This window comes from Musca vetustissima, unplaced genomic scaffold (genome assembly GCF_032173495.1).
Source record: "Musca vetustissima isolate MV318-11 ecotype Yass unplaced genomic scaffold, APGP_CSIRO_Mvet_v1 utg3273, whole genome shotgun sequence".
Classification (NCBI taxonomy): Eukaryota; Metazoa; Arthropoda; class Insecta; order Diptera; family Muscidae; genus Musca; species Musca vetustissima.
Window position 1 is genome coordinate 349,610 of NW_026887631.1, and position 16,673 is coordinate 366,282.

The 16,673-nt window shown below is 38.3% G+C and overlaps 1 protein-coding gene across 1 annotated transcript; it reads left to right on the forward strand.

The window, feature by feature from the left end:
* The first annotated feature begins 907 nt into the window (after window positions 1–907).
* LOC133335280 (protein tincar) lies at window positions 908–16,607 on the forward strand. The gene is made up of 7 exons (XM_061543569.1): window positions 908–1,356; window positions 1,468–1,583; window positions 5,074–5,308; window positions 10,641–12,674; window positions 13,525–14,014; window positions 15,132–15,672; window positions 15,729–16,607. The coding sequence occupies exons 1-7, from the start codon at window positions 909–911 to the stop codon at window positions 16,605–16,607; spliced, it is 4,743 nt and encodes a 1,580-aa protein (XP_061399553.1). The 5' UTR covers window position 908.
* Window positions 16,608–16,673: the final 66 nt, after the last annotated feature.

Sequence of the window (16,673 nt, forward strand, 5' to 3'; positions counted from 1 at the left end):
GATTTAATGATCGAGTATCGGTGCGTATGATTATTACCATATCGGGGTGATTTGTAAATCATACCTCCATGTGAGATATATTTAGAAAAAAATTTACAAATTTCTGTGTACCAATTGTTGTTGTACCAGCAGCTGGCTGCTGTAACTAGCGACCTACAGCTTCAAATCTGCATTTTTGTAACGTAAACAAACACTAGATACACATTTAGCTTATCCGTGTTGGATTATTAAATATCCGCTTAAATAGTTATCTACAAAGAAAACATATATTTTGTAAAGTTATAGCAACGAAGATTGATATACTTAGAGTATGATTAATATTGTGAGTACATAAATCATACGCAACCTGGGCTTATAAGGCCGACTCTTGTTTTGTTGTGAAAGTAGCAATTAAAAATACAAACTAGCTGGCAATATACCCAATGTAGGTAAGACCTAAATATAGATAAAAACAACGAAAAATGGGCAACATCTTCATTTGGAGACTGCATCAAACAGTGAAACTCTTTAGCGCATCTTCATATTTATCAATCTGTATCAATTAATTCGACAAAAATATATAACATACGGCCGATAGTCCGGCATGTAAGTCTTTACATTGAATTCAAATTCTTATTTGGATGTTTTACAAATGCGATGATAATATGAAATATTTTCTTATTGTGTCATTATTATTATTCTAAGCGCCGTTAATGTTTGAACATACATTAAAACAAATACCCTTGTTTATTTCATTTCAGTAATCGACCGACTAACTATGACGAATATCAATATATCAGTGCATTGGAAAGCGCCTGGCCCCACTAAAAATGGCTAACAACATTGTTCGGAATATTTTCCTTCGAATCATTTAATAAACTAAACAAAAATTACGCATCAAACTAATTAAGAAACGCAAAAGAGGGGACATGTCCATAAAGGGTTCACTGTTAACCCATGAAAACAATAACGACATTATTACAAAAACTAAGAAACGCTCATCTATTTTGCATTCGAAACATTTCAATACAAGTATTTCATCGACGGCTACATACGAGTCGATGGGTAAACCAGTGCCATCCAGTTTAAATTCGAGCATTTCGAATTCCGGTCTAACCAGCGGCAGCGGCCACAGTCAAGGCGGTAATCATCAGCAGCACCATCTACCGACGCATCCAAATTTCCAGGCAAATCATCTGCCGGGAAAATACATGAACTCCAAAAGAAAGCATGCCAAATACAACAACATGTACTCCAACATGTACCCCGATCACAATAACTATTTGCACTTGAACTCGTTGTGGTCCATTTGGTATGGTGTCCTACTGACGTTGTTCCAGGGCTATTTGGCCGTGCATGGTGCTTATCGATTTCTGGGTATGTACATTTGGCAGCGATTGACATTTAAGACTACCGAATATTACATTAATCTGTTATGTGTTCTCTATTGTAATTGTTGCTGCTGTTGTTGTTGTTATCCATTTGCAGGCTGTTCTCTGATTTCATGGAAAATTGAGCCAGTTGCTGAACTGAATTTGCAAATAATTCTATCCGGTGTAGTTTTCATTTTGTTGCCATTCTTTTTTACATCAGCAGTATTCAAGGTAAGTAAACGAGCTAAAGAATGGAAGAGTCGATCAAAAATAATCTCAAACCTACATATTTTGTTTATTCTCTGCAATTCGGTTATTATTCTGTAGAAAGTTATAAAACACACCTTATCGTCAGCAATCCAAATTTTCCCGTTAACACATTAAAAGCCATGTCGAAAAATCTATTTTCAAACTGTTATTTATTGCTACAAAATATGCAAACACACTCACACATATTTACATCCCACTGCGCTTACACTGTCAAATCCATAGAATCCAATGGTGACAATTGACCGACCATAACTAACAATCAGTGCCTATCTATCCGAATGTGAGAAACCACCACCGACAGTGCTCGATTCGGTTTTAGGCTTTAATTAAAAGTTATCTCACTGCCTCCCTCGGTCCCTCTATCTGTCGTCTGAACTAGTTTCACTCTGTGATTGTGATTTTCGGTTAGAATTCAGTACATACGAACACACCTTCCGACACGTCACCAACTTGTTTGTCTTCATATTGAGTTTGTTTTAATTTGATTATGTTTATTTTTCCTTATTGCATTTTCTCTGGATAGAAAAGGATGTGAAGATGATGATGAGGAAGAAGGTAGGTTTACCCTGCTACCAGACGTCGTTGTCTCCCTATGTATTGAGTGGCAGGTTTATTAGGAGGGATATCAGCACGAAAACAGACTTACGTCAACATTCCCTAATTTTAAGGCCTGTGGATATGTAATTTTGTGTGCACATTATCGTTGGTGCCACCGACAACAATATATCTGAACATATTTTCAGGATTCTGTTCCAACTCATTCACCTGTATATTCTTCACACATATGTATAGCAACTATATTTGCAACAATTAACATTGTCCGCCTTTCTGCCTTTCAATATTGCTCACAATATTATAGATTATTTGGGCCAGGGATGTACCATTTCTTTTTGGATTTCAGTAAGAAGATAATGCTTAATTTGTCAAGAAGCTTCCTAGACGAATATCTTATCCACATGAAGAAAAACATTTCCCAACATTATTCCTCTTGAATTCTTAGATTCTGATTTTCATATTTCTGTCCACATTAATTTACGTCCATCAACTACTGCGTCCTAGTTCGGTGGCATTTAGTTTTCCTTATTACATTCCGGCTTAGTTGGCACCAACTTGTCATTTTTTGAATGAACTGCCTATAGAATGCCATAGCATCCAAACATAGACCTTCGTTGTTGCTCCCAAAGAGAACAAAAGAGAAGCAATATCCAATGTTTACAGTCGAAGAAGATATGACTTTAGTTCGGTGCACTTGTTCGATTAAGATGGGCAAGCGACCAAGTAACCAGTCAGTCAGACATCCATCCAACCATCCGACCAGCAAACCAACCAACCGACCGGCCAACCAATATTGTGTCAGTTTTTCCTCATCGTTCTCTTTTGTTTATGTTTGTGTGCATTAATGTGTAATGATGATAACAAATATTATGGCAATCTGGTTAACCGACACAACAAACACCAGCTTCAATATGAACAAGGATGTGTACAGGGTTTGTGTGTTTGTCTGTATGTGTGTGTGTGCACAGGAAAATACGATTTTTTGTTCAGTGAAACAGGGAGCAAGTGAACCCAAACAGCAAGTGTTATAACAATATACTCACACACACACTTGTACAGGAAAACATATGCACATATGTATATATATAGGGAGATGCAATTTGAATGAAGCCAAAGCTGAAGCACTCAAATTCATTTGGCAAATAACCACCTCTGAGATCTCAGAAACACACACACAAACACATATGAGTGTACAAATCGTCAAACACTCCAGCCACTGTCAGCGACATTATTCTGCATTTGCTTAAACCGACACACACACATACCAACTTGTGTAAGTTTGTAGCTATGTTTAAATAAACTACAGGCGTTCATTTTAAATTTTAAACATCACAAAAGGATATATACATCACTAAATATAGATATGTGTGTGTTTGTCGATTTTTGCTTTTTACCAGCAATGCGTCGGAAAACTGGTCATCATGTCAGAGTGATGTATCTGTTCAGCACCTTTACTCCTTGCAGTAACATATATTAGGTTGGCTTTCACAAGATTCGAAAATTTATATATATATAGATAAAAAAATATATATATATATATATATATATATGTAGATCCGTTGCAGAACCTGCAAGGATTTAAAATGTGTAGGTAATACATAAGAGAACATACATCAAAATTGTGGTTTCTATTTAAAAACTTTTAACTCAAATAATTTGGCCGAGTAAAGTGCCAACTTCTGATTGGTTGTGGTGTTGATTTTTTGGAAGAATGCTATTTAATATTGCCATTATTGGACGCTTTCCGTTTTCGTAGTTTTTGTAATTATATATGCGGTTCTGGAAACATATGTATACTGAAATAAAATAAAGCAAACTCGAACAGTTCCTTTATATAAATGCTCATAATTTTCCTCTAATTCACTATGTAAATATCCTCAATTAGAAATGATATCCGCCATTATACAAACTTGTACTTAAATTTTTCATTGAATTTATGCTTTGTTCCAAATCCCGGCAGAATTTAATATCTATTGAGTTTTGTTATTTTTCCTTTATAAATATGAATATGTTTGACATGAACACTTACCCTAATTCGAATTCTCTAATCATCCTTGATGCGGCTTTGGTAAAATATGGACCTATATTGAGGTATTTTCGTCCTATTGGGACCTATATAGTGTATAACATAATTAAAAATCAAATAATAAAAAGGGCAGAATATGAACATGCTTTAAAAGTTTGTGATTACACAACTGATACCCCATTCTAATATACTAACTCACGCATATGTACTTATATTTGTTATATATACACACATACAACCACAATCGATGATCACAGCTGACTGAAGCTCATTCACATACCGATAATGTACTTAAGGTTCATTCATTTCAAAACCAGCATAACTTCAACCTCCTGTCTCATCACAACAACAACTCTGCCAAATGATTTGTTTTCTATGACAAACATTTAATTGAAAAAGTATGTATATGGGTATTTGTGTTATATCTCTAACAATATGCCTATGTATGAGTGCGGTGTTTGTTGTTTAGACCAGTAAAAAAACCAACCGTTATTTCCAATTTTTAATTACATTTAATTACAAAATCCCATTTTATTTTTACAATAAAATACACTACCTACAGATATTTTATGAATGCACGCAGCAGTCTCATGCGACGTAATATGACGATGATGGACCAGATTCCAATTCAAAATAACTCATCAAGCGATCCATAGAAACCCACTTGTGACAGTAAAGTGACACAATGAATGAATCAATAGCAACCAACTTCCTACATGTATTCAAATGCACTTAGCATCGATTGAGCAGCACATGTATACATACATATGTCCGTCCGTGTACATTTCGCTGTGTCCTATCCCATTTGCGTCCTTTCATTTATGTGGAAATTGTATTAAATGCAATTTGTTTTTGTTGTCTGTTTTTCAGGTCGGCAATATGGCCAATGACGGAATTAAATTGGCGACCAGCATTAAGGAACAACGCTGTTCCATGGCACCCCATGATGGTCTTGAGGAGGAATCACGAGGAGGCACATTGCGAGCCCTATGGACACACGGAGGACCAACTGCGGCCTTCGTACACATTGTAATTGCCATGTGTCTGCTGTTACCGCGCTTGTTGCTCGAAGCTCGGATAATTGAAAATGGACTGTTGCCAAGAGGTAATTGAATCATCCATTCATATTTATCTAAAATCTGATGTTTATATTCGTGAAAGGGTGGTGGTGAAATATTTTCGAATTTAAATATTAAAATCATGCGCCAAGCAAATCGCATTTGGTATTTCATTTTAAATTGGAAAATTCCAATTGTGTCCATGGAATGGATCAAGCGATCATCTAGTAAACGAAAGCTGGTATTTTGAACAACTAAATGTTTCGCAGAATCGCATTGAAATTAAAGTTGCAAAAGACAATCATTCTATATATGCGGAACGTTCTGGCAGTATCCGAGGTAAGAGCAACTGTGGTATTGATGTTACATTAATGGATGTGTTATATGTGCCTGACCTGAGAGACAACCTTTTGTCTGTGAAGAAGATGACGTCAGCTGGAATCGATGTTAGGTTTTCAAAAAATGAAGCTTTGACATTTAAAGGAAGTGATCTCATAGCAAAAGGGTATTTATGTGGAAGTCTCTATGAGGTCACATTGGAAATAAATAATGTATCAGCAAATATTTGCAATTCAGAAGAAATAACTCTGTGGCACAAAAGGCTTGGTCACATTGGTCAGTCCTCTTTAAATAATATGATTTCAAAAAACATGATACCTGATAAAAATATAAAGCCTGAAAAAATGGATTTTTATGACGTATGTGTTGAGGCTAAACATTGTAGAGACCCTTTTGATGGTAAACGTGAAAGGGCTAAAAGACCCTTGGAAAGGATACACTCTGATGTTTGTGGCCCTATAGAGCCAGCAGCTTGGAATGGGTCTAAATATTTTGTGTCATTCATTGATGACTTCACACATTTTGCCATTATTTATGACATCAAACATAAATCATCTGTATTTGGAAAACTGAAGGAATTTGAAGCCCTTGCCACAGATCATTTCGGAACTTCAATTTCTACATTGACGGTTGATCAAGGAACAGAGTGTAGTTCAAACGAGCAGAAGAAGTGGCATCGTATGAAAGGCATACAAGTAGGAGAAACCATTGCATACTCTCCTCAGCAAAATGGAGTGGCTGAAAGGTTCAACAGGACATTGGTCGAAAAGGTCAGATCAATGTTAATAGAATCGAATGTGCCGAAATATCTCTGGAGTGAAGCAGCATTGACGGCTACGTATCTGATAAACAGAAGTCCTACAAAATCTTTAAATGACAACGTCTTGCCTGCTGAAATGTGGTACGGATTCAAACCAAACTTAGAATTCCTGAAGATATTTGGCTGTAAGGCATATGCATGGATTCCGAAACAAAAGAGGAAGAAATTGGACCGCAAAAGCAAGCAGTTGATAATGATAGGGTATGTACCAAATGGATACAAACTATGGGACCAAAATACAAAATCAATATCAACTTCACGCGATGTAAAATTCGACGAAAATGTATTTCCCTACAAAGAATTCAAAAGTGTGCATGTTATTCACAGCAAAGACGATATTCAACAGCATGCAGAGACAGATTCAATATATGAAGTAGAAAATATTCCACATCATGATTACGATGAAACCATCATATCGAGTCAAGATCAAGAGGAAAATGACCATGAACCTGCTGAAAATCGGAGAAGCAGCAGAGAACGACAACGTATTTCTGATGAAACCATCTTATCGGATCACGACGATGAGGCAAATGACCAAGAACCTGCTGAAATTCGGAGAAGCCGCAGAGAACGAAAGCGTCCTTTAAGATTCTTACACTATTTTACTAGCAATTTCGCAACATCTGAGTCGTTCAGTAGTACTTTACCAGAGATTTTTTCTGATATTCCCGGTAAACCTGACTCTCAAAAATGGTACAAGGCTGTGGAAGATGAATTAGATTCTATGAAATCAAATAAAGTATGGACAGTCACAAATATACCCCCAAACGTTAAACCTCTAAAGACAAGGTGGATTTTCCGAATTAAATACAATGATGATGGTAATCCAGTGCGTTACAAGGCCAGACTTGTAGTTAAAGGATTTTTACAACAGTACGGAGTGAACTATTCACAGACATACGCACCCGTTGCGAAATTGTCAACTGTAAGAACAGTCCTGGCGGTAGCTATGAAGAAGAAATTACAGTTGCAACAGTTAGATGTAAAGACTGCTTTTCTTCACGGAGTTTTGAAAGAAGAAATATACATTGAGATTCCAGAAGGGGTTATCTCAACTGAGGGAAATGGGTGTAAATTGCATAAGTCTCTGTACGTACTGAAACAGGCTCCAAAGTGCTGGAATGATACTTTAAACGATTTCCTCATAAGTATTGGATTTGAAAGATCAAAGCACGACTACTGTTTATATACAAAGAAAACGGGACAAGGCAGCGATGTTATTTATGTAATAATGTACGTCGATGATTTATTAATTGCTAGCTCCAGGATCGATGATATAAACAAATTTAAATGTGATCTTTCTGCAAAATATGAATTGTCTGAAAGTGGACAACTAAAATACTTCCTAGGAATGAAGATTGAATCCTACAGCGACCATCTAAAAATTTCGCAAGATGCAAACATAAAGAATGTTCTTCAAAAATTCTCAATGAACGAATGCAATGATGTTAAAACTCCTATGGATAAGGGCTTACAACTTCGACAGTCACCCGGAATATCAACTGACAAGCCGTACAAAGAACTTCTTGGTAGTTTAATGTACATAATGCTCTGTGTGAGACCGGATATATGCTATCATGTTGGTTACCTTGGCAGATTTCAACAAAATCCTAGTGAAGAACATTGGGTAGCATTGAAGAGAATTTTAAGATTCTTAAAGGGAACCATCAGTAGAAAATTGACTTATAAAAATAATAATACTGAGATGCTAGAAGGATATGTCGACGCTGACTGGGGAAGTGATATCAATTACAGAAAGTCGATCAGTGGATACATTTTTAAAGTGCTTGGATGTACTGTGTCATGGTCAAGCAAAAACCAACAGACCGTAGCAACATCTTCGAGTGAGGCAGAATATATAGCTCTTGGTTCTGCTGTTTTGGAAGCTGTATGGCTTAGAGGAATTTTGCAAGATATGTATGTAATGGTAGATGAACCTGCTACAATCTATGAAGATAATGTCGGATGTATTTTTATGGCTTCAAATACAGAAATGAAACGTGCCAAACATATCGACATTAAACATCATTTTGTTCGAGATTTGGTACAGAAGGGTATTATCAATATTAAGCAAATATCAACTAAGAATCAGTTAGCGGATATCTGCACAAAGTCGTTGGATCGAACTAACTTTGATAATCTCTGTAGCTCTATTGGTTTGCAAGATTGAGAAGGGGTTTTGGAATTGTTTTTCAATCATAGCAAGTTTTTGTTTTAGCTTTCAATTATAACAGGCTATGAAATCATGTTTTCTGTATATGGAATGTATATATATTGTATTTTTGTAAAAACTACTCATTGTATTCTAACAACCAACCTGGAAATATCTGTCAACATTTATCTTCAATAAATACCTATTTTTCTTCGTTTCAATTTTAATTCATCGTGTTTTACAATTCTAAGACAAATTAAGTAACATGATTTAAAATTTAAAGGTGTGAACCTCCGCTTCAGCTATGTTAAAAAATTGGCAATATTGCCCATATATTGTATTTTTGTAAAAACTACTCATTGTATTCTAACAACCAACCTGGAAATATCTGTCAACATTTATCTTCAATAAATACCTATTTTTCTTCGTTTCAATTTTAATTCATCGTGTTTTACAATTCTAAGACAAATTAAGTAACATGATTTAAAATTCAATTTTTCTTATAGGATCATTAGGTCGATGCATTTGTTTGAAGCTCATCTTAATGCCTTACATCGCCTAACATTGAACAGGAGTAATGTTCAATGCGAGGTGCATTCATTTACATACATAAATACATAGACTAGAATCCCAAGTTTCATACTCATTGGCAATGTCATGTTGGACGAATGTGGGTTGAGAGTTGGAATATTTTCTCAGACCACTCACTTCGTTTGAATAAAACCGCGAATTTTCCAAACAATGTGCTAACGAACGAGCCGCACTTTTTCCTTTTACTGCTAATCCGATATTTCCTAGGAAACAAAATCCTTTGAAATATATTGTGGCGCATTTGTATTGACGCAATCATGACAACGTTTGTTGGTTCTGTTGGTACTGCCTCCATAAAAAGGATTATGTCTTTTGTCATTCCATGGCTCTATACATATATTTTTGTGGCAGCGAAAGACATTTGTTTGTATTCATCAAAAGCGTTTTCAAGTCATATTGTGTTTGCACATTGTTCGCAAATTACGTACCAAAATCAAAAGACTTAAGCCGAACTGAGCATCGAAGTCGAAGAAAACAAACGAGGGGGTGCGTTTATTCTAAAACAGTTGCCTAGGAAATGTTGCTCCAATGCTGTTTTAATATTCATTCAATGATAAAACCACGAAATCGACCGCTAATCTCATTCAAATCCATACAGACAAAAAATAAAACTCATTTTTGCTGCATGGTGCTCAATTATATACATTAGGTAACTTAGACCAGTAGTCCCTGCAAAGTTCCAGCAATTCAAGTTAATTCGGGTTTTAACACAATGGATTAAATCCCGAATTTGAATGCGAAGTGGTGGCACCTAGTCCCTTGAATGAAAACCGTTTCCTGAAATAAATTACTCCCTTATATTCTGTTACAAATAACTAACACACATTGGCTGCATGCTTGTACGTCCATTTGTGTGTTGCACTGTGCATATCCGGAGCCATTTCATTTCCAAGAATAAAACAAAGAGAAACGAAACATGTTGTTTGTTGGGCCACAATGTCGGAAAGTGTGCTTTGCTTTATTAATACGGAACAATATTTCATGATTTGCAGATAAGCTGCTATCAATGGATGTTGAAATTTATATTGCTTTTTCCATTGACGAAGTTACTCTGGGAGTACTGGCCCAAGGACCGAACACACACTACTTCACTACGCTGTAATTTTAATATCGTTTACAGTGGGGATTATAATGGGAAATCCTTTGGTGCGTAAAATGAAATAAAATAGTTGTTGGCAGTCGGTAGGCTGAACTAACAAATAATGACTGTGGATTAACAGTGAGGACTGCCTGTTCGACAACTGAGTTATAAAATAAATGTTTTCACTCGGTCGAAAATCATGTTCCCACAAATAATCTAATCTATTCATGAGGATATTTAAACAATTGCCAACTATCGTGTCTTTTGCGATTTAATTCGTTCCTTGGAGTTTTGATTTCAGAAACCTGTATATATATTTTTTATGACACCATTTCAATATAATCCGATGCACTGTGCTCTAGACAATCAATTTATTTCCCATTGATTTCGTTTTAGAAACTATCTGGCAAACTGAATTGGATTTCATGAGTGTCAATCGCCGACATCTCGTTGTAATGTCGGTAATGGCTTCGCCTTATCAAAATGATACCCGCACTTATGAATCGCAGGAAGATGACGAATACTTAAACGACACCATCTTCAGCGATGAAGGTGGTGGTGGTGGTGTAGGTGGGGCTCCTATCACTGGTGGAACTGCCAATAGTTTATGGGGCAGCGACTTACGGCAACAGTACGGCAGCAATAAGCGAAAGAATGTCATATTGCCAGCGGTTGGCAAAAGCAGATTCCTTGAATTGCCAGATTTAATTGAAGCTGTTGAAAATCAAAACACAATGTATGACAAATTCCAAGGTAGAGCAGGGGATAAGGCCAAGACACCAGTAACGACAAAAAGTACTGGCACAAGGAAATCGTCGGAAAACCAAACAACAGAAAATCACATTCGGCAAAATGAAGGTAATAGACAGTTGATGGGAAATGACTGGATAACAATAGAGAATGGAATAAGAAAAACCACCACGACAACAACAACAACCACTACGACTACAGTAGCAACAACAATTCCAGATACAACCACACTAAGAACAACAATAATTCCATCTAAGACATCTAAACGGCCAACCTCTCCCACACCAACATCAACACCTACAACAACAACCATCAAAAATATATTAACCACTTCGAATAACAATATGGCAATCGATGCCACAACCTCTGCTATACCCATATGGTCCGAGGAAACATCTACCCTGGGCAATGTTGGCCCAATCCTCACCACTCTAACCCAACCCACGGCGGCAACTTCAACTGAAATTCAACGAATTTCTTTGGTGCCAAACAAACATCATCAGCACCATCATAGCTCCTACAACGGCAAGTCATCGCGCCGACACAATGGTCATCATCGCCAGAGAAAACTTTCAAATACGTCTACATCACAACGTAGGACACATCATCATGGTGGCCGTCGTTCGGGTGAAATTAACAATGCCAATATGCCAGATGGCCTGGAAGAATTTCCCCTAAAGGTCAATCGCTTTGACGAATTCGAATATCCTTCGTCGGGCCGTATCTATGAACATCGGCCCTCTTCTTTTGAGGAATTGGATATTGGACGTGCCAGAGCTGCCATATATCCCAAATCGTCGACCACTATCAGTACCACTACACGCGACAGTAACATACATATCGTGAAACCAGAGAAATTACCTGAAATTGTACCGTCCACACCGGTCTCGAGCAACTCGAAAATAATTGAAATAAAAAGTAAGTCGCTCAAGAGGCAGAAACGGGAACTTCCACCTGCCGAGGAAAGTCAAGTGGAAATAGAACCCGAATACTTGGTGGGCGATTTAAATCTTAACGACTCCAGTGAATATCTAGTCGAAATGACGACAATGGATTCGTCTTCGCCAAGCACCGATGTCGAACTTCAGTCAAATTCTGGCAATGTGAGGCTGGACGGATTTGCCGGCATGCTACAGCTATTTTTTGGCATAGAGAAACCCATCGATGTGAACACATTCACTCAACCGCCAAGTGCGGAATTTGTGAACCTCGTATTCGCCCTGTTGGTGTGGTGTGTCCGTTACCCAGCTGTCTTCTGGAATACAGCCAAATCCTTTGCCACTGTGTTCAGTGTCCAGATGATAGCTACCGCATGTGACATCATCTTTAGCTTCGTGGGAATATCGAATCTCTTTAAACTGCAAATTTACAGTGAAGCCCAACCCATTCAAAATCCTGGCTTGATACTAAATGCCACAGTTACGCTGGCACTGTTTCTACTCTCGACAGTTCTGATGTTGTCCTCGTCGATGATCATGTATTTGTATGGGCACGGACGTTTGGCTGCCAAAATGCGAGACCGTTCTATCATCACCCTGAAATCGGGACAATCGTGGATCTATTTTGCCCATTGTGCATCGTTGTGCTACGTGTTGGCATTGTCGGTGGTAAAGGCCCCACTACTCAATGACTTGAGTGCGACATATCGACATAATTTGCATTGTCCCACATTTATGGCGGGTAAGTAAATCAGAAGCACAATTATGTATATGTACGTATATTTCGTTTAGAGAGGTAATAAAAAAAACACGTTTATTCTCGTGCGGGAAGGCCAGTTTTATAATTCTAACTTTTTGGAACAAACTAATAGACCACTGCAAATCTATTGCAGATCTTGATGATAAAGCATGTATTATATAATTTTCGTTAGGTCTTATGTTAACTCGTGGTCAATGCGATACATTTTCACCTGTTAGGGTATTAAACATTTCGTTTCGATTCGGGAAAGTAAAAACCGCAAAGGAACGGTCACGACACGATTTTTGCAATATCAGTTGCATCTAAACGTATATATGTATGTTGTGTTGAGCTTTTGCTTTGTTTGTAACAGTTTCTTTTTAAATACATTGTCGTATTAAATTACAAAGTCGAAGATTTCTACCCATTTTCTCTTTAACCTGGAACATTGACATTAACTCGAATGCATAGCGCGTAAATAGGGGTGTCGATTGCAAAGCTGTTTGCATATGTCATGTAGTAGATACTGTGTAAAACCGTTATTCCGATAACATTTCAATTTGGTATTTTGGCGACAACCCCGTAAATCATTGTATTTTCCTTATAGTCGTATTTTCAGAAATAGGTCACAATCGGCATCCCTAATAGATTTGTACACAACACACATACATATATTTTCATATATAGATATAAGAATTCCCCGCACTTAGCGAATGAACTTTCCATATAGATGTGTGCTTGTACAAAATGGCAAAAAATGAAAATAATCACCTCGATTAGTTTGACAAGGGATTATCAGCACTTGGTTAACTATCTGTAATTTCTCTTTTCGTTTGTTTCCTTCTCCTTTCAGCTTTGGTAAGCGTTATGCACATTTTACTTTGGATTGTGATCTGGCTTTGTCTGACCATTAAGCGTAAATGGAGTTTCAAATTACCGCCATTGGATGCGTATTCTATCATTGGAAAGGCCACCACACAGCCTCTGCTAATGCATAATCGTGGCAGTTTGACGAATACCACAACCGCCAGCTTGAACAATTCCACTAATTTGGGTGGCAACACATCATCGATTGGTACTGGGGACAGCAGTGGCGGCGGTGGTAGTGGTGAACACAAAATAAATGGTTCGGAGCATGGTGGTAGTCGCATGACCAGTACACCCAGTGTCGATGGCCTGAATGACAGCATGGCGGCCGAAGATATCTATTGGCCCAAACTGCAGCCAAGTTCGCCAAAATTAAAAGTTACATTTAATGAAGTTACGAGTACGTGTGACGATGATAATCATCATCATCGACTAATTGGTGGTGACCACCATCACCCACAAAACGATGGCAAGCGGTAAAAAATCGTTTTTTAGCTCACACATCACATAAACCGCTCGTCTGTCCGTCGACGGTCTATAGATAGTGTGTTTAGCTGTTGTTTAGCAGCGGCGTAGTGAATACAAACAAAAGAAATACTAGATTTTGTTTTCAATTTGATTTGAAGTATTTCCCGTTTTTATTTTTTGTTCAACTTAACATAACAAAGTCGTCCATTAACATGTTTATATAACCCGAGTGCACGATTTGTTAATAATTATTTTGTTTACTTTCTGGTTTTATTTTTTGTTTTAATTAATAACAACTACACCCTTCCACAATCCAACCGACACCAGTGCACATTAAACTAATAAAATAACATCATTTTTAATTTATAATTGAAAATATTTAAAATCTTAACGTTACTCAATCCACCGGCCATAGTGCGTGGGAACTATTGAGTATGTGTGTGCGTGTGTATCATAATATCCATACTTTCTTCCATTCATTCAACCAATCCATCAATCAGTCAGTTCATCCATTTCATGAAAACTTCTGGAGATGAATTATTTGCAACAACTAGAAAATGTCAATGGATTTAGCAAAAAGCACAAATAATTTCTTGTTGTTGTTGTTGTCGTTGAGAAACTATTTTTGTTCCGCTTGTCGCCTGATTATTATTATTATTGTTATTGTTATTTTACTTTTTATTTGACTTATTAAAATTAATAGTAAATTTGATTATTTAGTATATACATAATGCAATTACTCGTCTACCAAATACTAACAAAATCACAACAAAAAGCCGGTAAGCAGTAACGAAAAATACAAATCTGTGATTGTGTGAAAGGGTCTTGAATGAAATATGTACATAAATGGAATTGTTTAAAACTACCACTTTTCGCCACAAGCCCTTAGGGGTTCTTTCTATTCGTTGCTTGCATGGAAGTTATTTACCACTCTAAAAATATTAAACTTTGCCACTGATTTGTATTTTTTTAGCTACTGCCTAACATTGTAAATGATTTTTTCATTTATTTTCTAAAATTATATAACACTAGAACTTGTATACAAATTATGTCGATGTCCTAGCTGAGTGTAGAGGTGCTCAATGTCATACAAAATATTGAACATACCCATTATATATCTTGCAGCAATACGGCCCGTGGAACCGCGTTATGTTTTGCCAGTGCTGCGGGGGAAATTGATGACGGAGAATATGCGACACTAAGATCTGCTCCGTCAGCAACCGTGATGGGAGGTAATACAGGGGGCAGCACCATTGGATGTGGCAACACCGCAAAGGCACCACCAACTGGCGGCGTCAGCGTTTTACGTCTGAGCGAATACGAAGAATTACCACCTCCGCCACAACATTTGATATCATCCATGGTAGCGACCGTCGGCCACACCACATCGTCCATAAATTCCCACAGAGAGTATGTCAATTGCCCGAACAGTGGCAGCAATGGCATGCTAGGCGACGATAACATCTCAGAGGAGGGTAAACTCTTGGCTTGTGTTCGGGATGACAGTGTAACATATGCTTCGACAAGAGACCTAGAGCCACCACTACCTCCGCCACCACCGCTGGCGGATAGGCCTCCCCAGGCCCTACCTGATGCATCGTCCCCCGAACATCTAGTCAGTCCATTGGCGCCGGTGACGGTCACCGTCCATGCAAATGAAGCCCACGTAAGCATCAATGAATTTCCATTGTATTGATTCTAATTCACCCCCATACTTTGTAGATAACATCAAGTTCCACACCTCGCTGTCTACGCCGTGCTGATTCTGGTGTTCCCCAGGAGGCTTTAACACCACGCAGCGACACAACATCGATGGGCACGGAAAGTACCACATCTCCGCCGGATCGAGCACCTTCCGAATCTTCGAGTGGTGTTCATTCCGCCGAGGAACGGGAAGTAGAAGTAGTTATAAGACCTCGTCCTGCCTGCAAACCGCCTGCCAAACCCCCACAACCTGCTATACAAGAGGAACCGTATGGCCGTTGCACAAATATGCGTATGTCCAGCTTTGCCAGCGGAGGTGCGAATGCCAATAGTGCCACCTTGCCACCACAACGGTCACAGCCAGAGCAGAAATTCGATTACTCCCAGCATTGCAGTACAATGCCGTTGCCGTCAAATGGCCACTTAAACCATCCGCAATCACAGCAATCACAATCGGCGGTGTATGCCACGTCCGCCAACTGCATGACCCAATCACTTAATGCAGGCTCCAATATGAGCTCATTCAAAACGCCCCTTTATGCCAATTCCGGAGTGGCCATGTCCGGCCATAACAATATATCCGCCGCAAATCCATACCAGGATCAGTCGACGCCACCACCAACTCCACCACAACACCCATCACAAGTCACACACACTACACTGCCCAACGGCGTACGTTACTCGAATCCCAATATCCTGAGACGTCTGCCGTATGTGAAAGGAGCCGAATCACCGTATGGACATCTGGGACTAGGTTCAGGCCATCACACGTTTTCCAAAAATGGCTACGAAAATACCCTACTTAATTCCACCATACCCGAAGATCGAGATTCGGCCAACTATTCAATGGCGTCTGATCAGGATTGTCTCTATGCCACAGCCAATCCATTGCACTAAACCCGAGGAGGGCCATTATGACTTCCCCACGCAAGAGCCCATAAGCAGCAGCAACAGCAGACATAG